Genomic DNA, 3,581 nt, shown 5'->3' with positions numbered 1-3,581 from the left:
GGGCTCTGCCTGGAACCCCATCCCTTCCCCCGGGAATCTCCTCCTCACTCCCAGGAAGCCAGGGATGACTCACACGGCACCGGTGCCTCTCGCACCGGGCGATGCGCTCCTGCCGCGGGCAAGCACCGACCGGCAGCAGCGCCGGCCTCGGCAGAGGGACGCCCCGCAGGTAAGCGGCATGAAAACATTGCTCTGCTGCAGCCCCCGGCCCTGGTCAGGCAGCGCCGGGGCTGGGGAAGGTGCGTCGGCCACGTGCCGCAGAGCCCGACCCGATGCCGGGGTGATGGGCGCATCCTGGGCTGCTGCCAGAAGCGTGCGCGCGGAAGGAGAAATCTGGGGTTCGCGTGTGTGTCCCCGGGGATGGCCCCAGCGAGATGGGAGCTGCTGGCTCCCGTGGGAGGTACGTGCCCGGGGAGCGTCTGCAGCCGTCCCGGCCCCGTGAGCAGGCGCGTTGCACGGCCCAGTTGCGCGGAGCAGCGGGACGTGTTCACCCCCGAGAGCGCTGCAAATGGGGAGAGATCTTGTTATTTTTACTGAGAGGTAAAATGTTTAAGGAGAGTTGGTGCCAAACGCAGCCCCGGGAGTCCCGCTCGGCTGCGGCCCCACGCCACGTGGGGTTTGTTTATCTGGCACAATCCAGGGGTGAACCAGCCGCTCGGGGTCCTGGCGCTGGTACGGGTCAAGATCAGCCTGGGCTGATGAAAATTGGTTCTTGTGGCCGCCCGGCCCTGGCTCAGCACCTCAGCGTTGCCTGGGGCTGCGCAGCCCTCCCAGCTCGCCCGCTGCCTCTGCTGCACGGCGTCCGCTCGCCGCGCTGTGCCGTGCCCGGCGTGGCCTCCCCGGCGCACGGGCACGGCGTGGGGCGGCGCGGGGCTCCTCCCAGGCTGCGCGGGTGGGGGAGCGCAGGCGACGGCAGATTCCAGCGATGGGAGAGGACGTGGTATTAGAGCCGCAGAGCTGCCAGGTGAGTCATGTCCTGGCTGCTCCTATTTGTTGTCTGCCTGGGCCAGGCCTGGCAACGTAAGAAAAATTAATAACAAATACCTGGGCAACGGGGCGAGAGACGGGGCGGGTGGTGCGGGACGGCGGAGGGCTGAGCAGGGCACGGACCGTAGCTGGCAGTGGTTGAAGGATGCCTTTGCCGTGGCAGAACCGGCAAGCTTTGCCGGGTCCCCGCGACGGTGGGGGACGGTGCTCTGCGGAGACACGTCACCAGACCAGGTCTGTGCTGGGGCACGTGTCCGTGCGTGTCCCCGTGTGTGAGCAAAGGCCAGAGTCGGTCCCCGAGGCCAGCCGGGCAGGAGCACGGCTCGGTGCTTCGGGACGTGCAGGTGCTCCGATGGGGACCTCTCGCTGCTTCTTCGGTGTCGTTATATCTTTCTCTCCTCCCAGGCTAGCTAACGGGATCGGGGGACCATGAACTGGGGGGTGTTCGAAGGGCTCCTCAGCGGGGTCAACAAGTACTCCACGGCCTTCGGCCGCATCTGGCTCTCCCTCGTCTTCATCTTCCGCCTGCTGGTCTACATTGTGGCGGCCGAGCAGGTCTGGAGTGATGACCACAAGGACTTTGACTGCAACACGCGGCAGCCGGGCTGCACCAATGTCTGCTTCGACCACTTCTTCCCCGTCTCCCACATCCGCCTCTGGGCCCTGCAGCTCATCCTGGTGACTTGTCCATCCCTCCTGGTCATCATGCACGTGGCCTACCGGGAGGACCGCGAGAGGAAGAACCGGGAGAAGAACGGGGAGAATTGCCCCAGGCTCTACAGCAACACGGGCAAGAAGCACGGCGGGCTGTGGTGGACCTACCTGCTCAGCCTCGTCTTCAAGGCCAGCGTGGACACGGTCTTCCTCTACATCTTCTACCACTTCTACAGGAACTACACCCTGCCCCGGGTGGTGAAGTGCGAGCTGCCCCCCTGCCCCAACGTGGTGGACTGCTTCATCTCCCGGCCCACCGAGAAGAACGTCTTCACCCTCTTCATGGTGGTCACCTCCTGCATCTGCGTCGTGCTGAGCCTCGTCGAGGCCGCCTACCTGATCGGCAAGCGGTGCCGCGAGTGCCTCCTGGGCAGCAGCGGGGAGAGCTGTCGGAGCAGGCAGGACTGCACGCTCTCCTACGCCGAGCCCGTGGGCATGGCGGGACAGGTTTTCCACGGGGCGGACTACAAACCCCCCACGGCCTCCATCCCCCCCACGGCCGCCAGCCCCGGCACGCTGCCCGAGGAGGAGGCTCTGCCCTAGAGCTGCTCGGGAGAAAGCAGGAGCCGCTCACCTGCCCTGCACCCTCCTCCTCTTCCTCCTCCTCCGTCCCCCCAGCCCAGGAGCACTGGGGGTGGCAGCACCTCGGGGTCAGGCTGCACCCAAGGGCTCTCTGCCTCTCCCGTCCTGGGGAAGGCACGGTACACCGTTCCGCTAAATTTGGGGTAAAACCGGGTGCTGTAGGACACGTGCGGTCCCTGAGAGCTGACGGGGACAAGCAGCTCCGTGGCGGCCGTGAACCGGCAGCGGTGCCCAGAGGTCGAGCCCATCTCGGCCAGGCTGGCTTAGCTGGTCCTGAGGCTATCTTTGCAATAAATAAAGATTTCTGTCCCTCAGAACTGATGGCCAAAGCGGTTGTTCTCCTGCTCCTTGGACACAACACTGCCAAGAGGAGAGTAAGGGCTGCATCACCCCTGGAAAGACATCGCTCCCACGGGCAGCTCCGGGCTGGGTTTGGACCAGCTGTGGTGACAAACCACCGGCCGGAGGCTCGGGTCGGCCGGAGAAAAGCCACTGAAAATGGGAGCAGCCCCCGGAGCCGGGCACGAGCCATGGCTTGGCCAGAGGCGGGAGCGCCGCGGCCGGGCGGGTGGTTTTTGGGATGCATGGGGTGTCACGAGGTCTGCGCTGCCCGGGGAAGGGCTTGTCCTTGCACCCAGCAAGTCAACAGCAAAACTCCTGCTGCATTCGCCAGGTGCAGGTGAGCAAGGAGGACAGCTTAATTATCCCCCTGTAATCCCAGGCTTTAAAAAAACCATAAATAAATTCTTGATTTAAGATGGGCTGCTGGGCACAGGCGGGCACACCCAGAGGCACAAACATCCCTGGGGACCCATGGGCGGCAGAGCCCTTCGCGGCCGTGGGCTGCCAGGGACAGACTGGAGCCATTTAACCACGTCACAAATTTTCAAGCCAGCTCGGAGGCGGTGGGGAGAGGGGCCAGCCAGGACAGGCACCCTCGAGCCCCCCGGGAACCCCCCTCTGTATCCCTCACCCTACATAAGCCGCACCGCAGGTGTCAGGGCCATTTCAGCCCGATGCGATCGTCGTTACTGGCGCTCGTTAGCCCAGTGGGGACAAGAGCACGTGCTTGGTGCGGCAGCCACCGCGGAGCAGTGCAGGGGCGAGGATCCGGCTGGGCAGGCAGAGCCTGCTGTGGGCTGCCGGCTCTTCCTGCCTGGCCAGAGAAAAACACCTGAGCAAAACAACTGAGTAAAGGACAGGAAAAACACCCCAACCATTGATTAAACAATAACATTAAATGGCAGAATATGATCTTGTTTATTGCCGTAATATGTCGGGTTCTGCCGTGACTTAGG

At 64.1% G+C, this 3,581-nt stretch overlaps 1 protein-coding gene across 1 annotated transcript; it reads left to right on the top strand.

Annotated features, from left to right (window-relative positions):
* Window positions 1-1,416: 1,416 nt before the first annotated feature.
* On the top strand, window positions 1,417-2,244 carry LOC142419383 (gap junction beta-5 protein-like). The gene has a single exon (XM_075522306.1). The coding sequence runs from the start codon at window positions 1,417-1,419 to the stop codon at window positions 2,242-2,244; it is 828 nt and encodes a 275-aa protein (XP_075378421.1).
* Window positions 2,245-3,581: the final 1,337 nt, after the last annotated feature.

Source organism: Mycteria americana, chromosome 21 (genome assembly GCF_035582795.1).
Source record: "Mycteria americana isolate JAX WOST 10 ecotype Jacksonville Zoo and Gardens chromosome 21, USCA_MyAme_1.0, whole genome shotgun sequence".
In the NCBI taxonomy this organism is placed as follows: Eukaryota; Metazoa; Chordata; class Aves; order Ciconiiformes; family Ciconiidae; genus Mycteria; species Mycteria americana.
Note: the sequence above shows the minus strand (reverse complement) of the source record. Positions and strands in the feature narration are given on the sequence as shown.

Bases quoted from the DNA above. Each gene is read 5' to 3' on its own strand.
- LOC142419383 (XM_075522306.1), top strand. From the start codon at position 1,417: ATGAACTGGGGGGTGTTCGAAGGGCTCCTCAGCGGGGTCAACAAGTAC.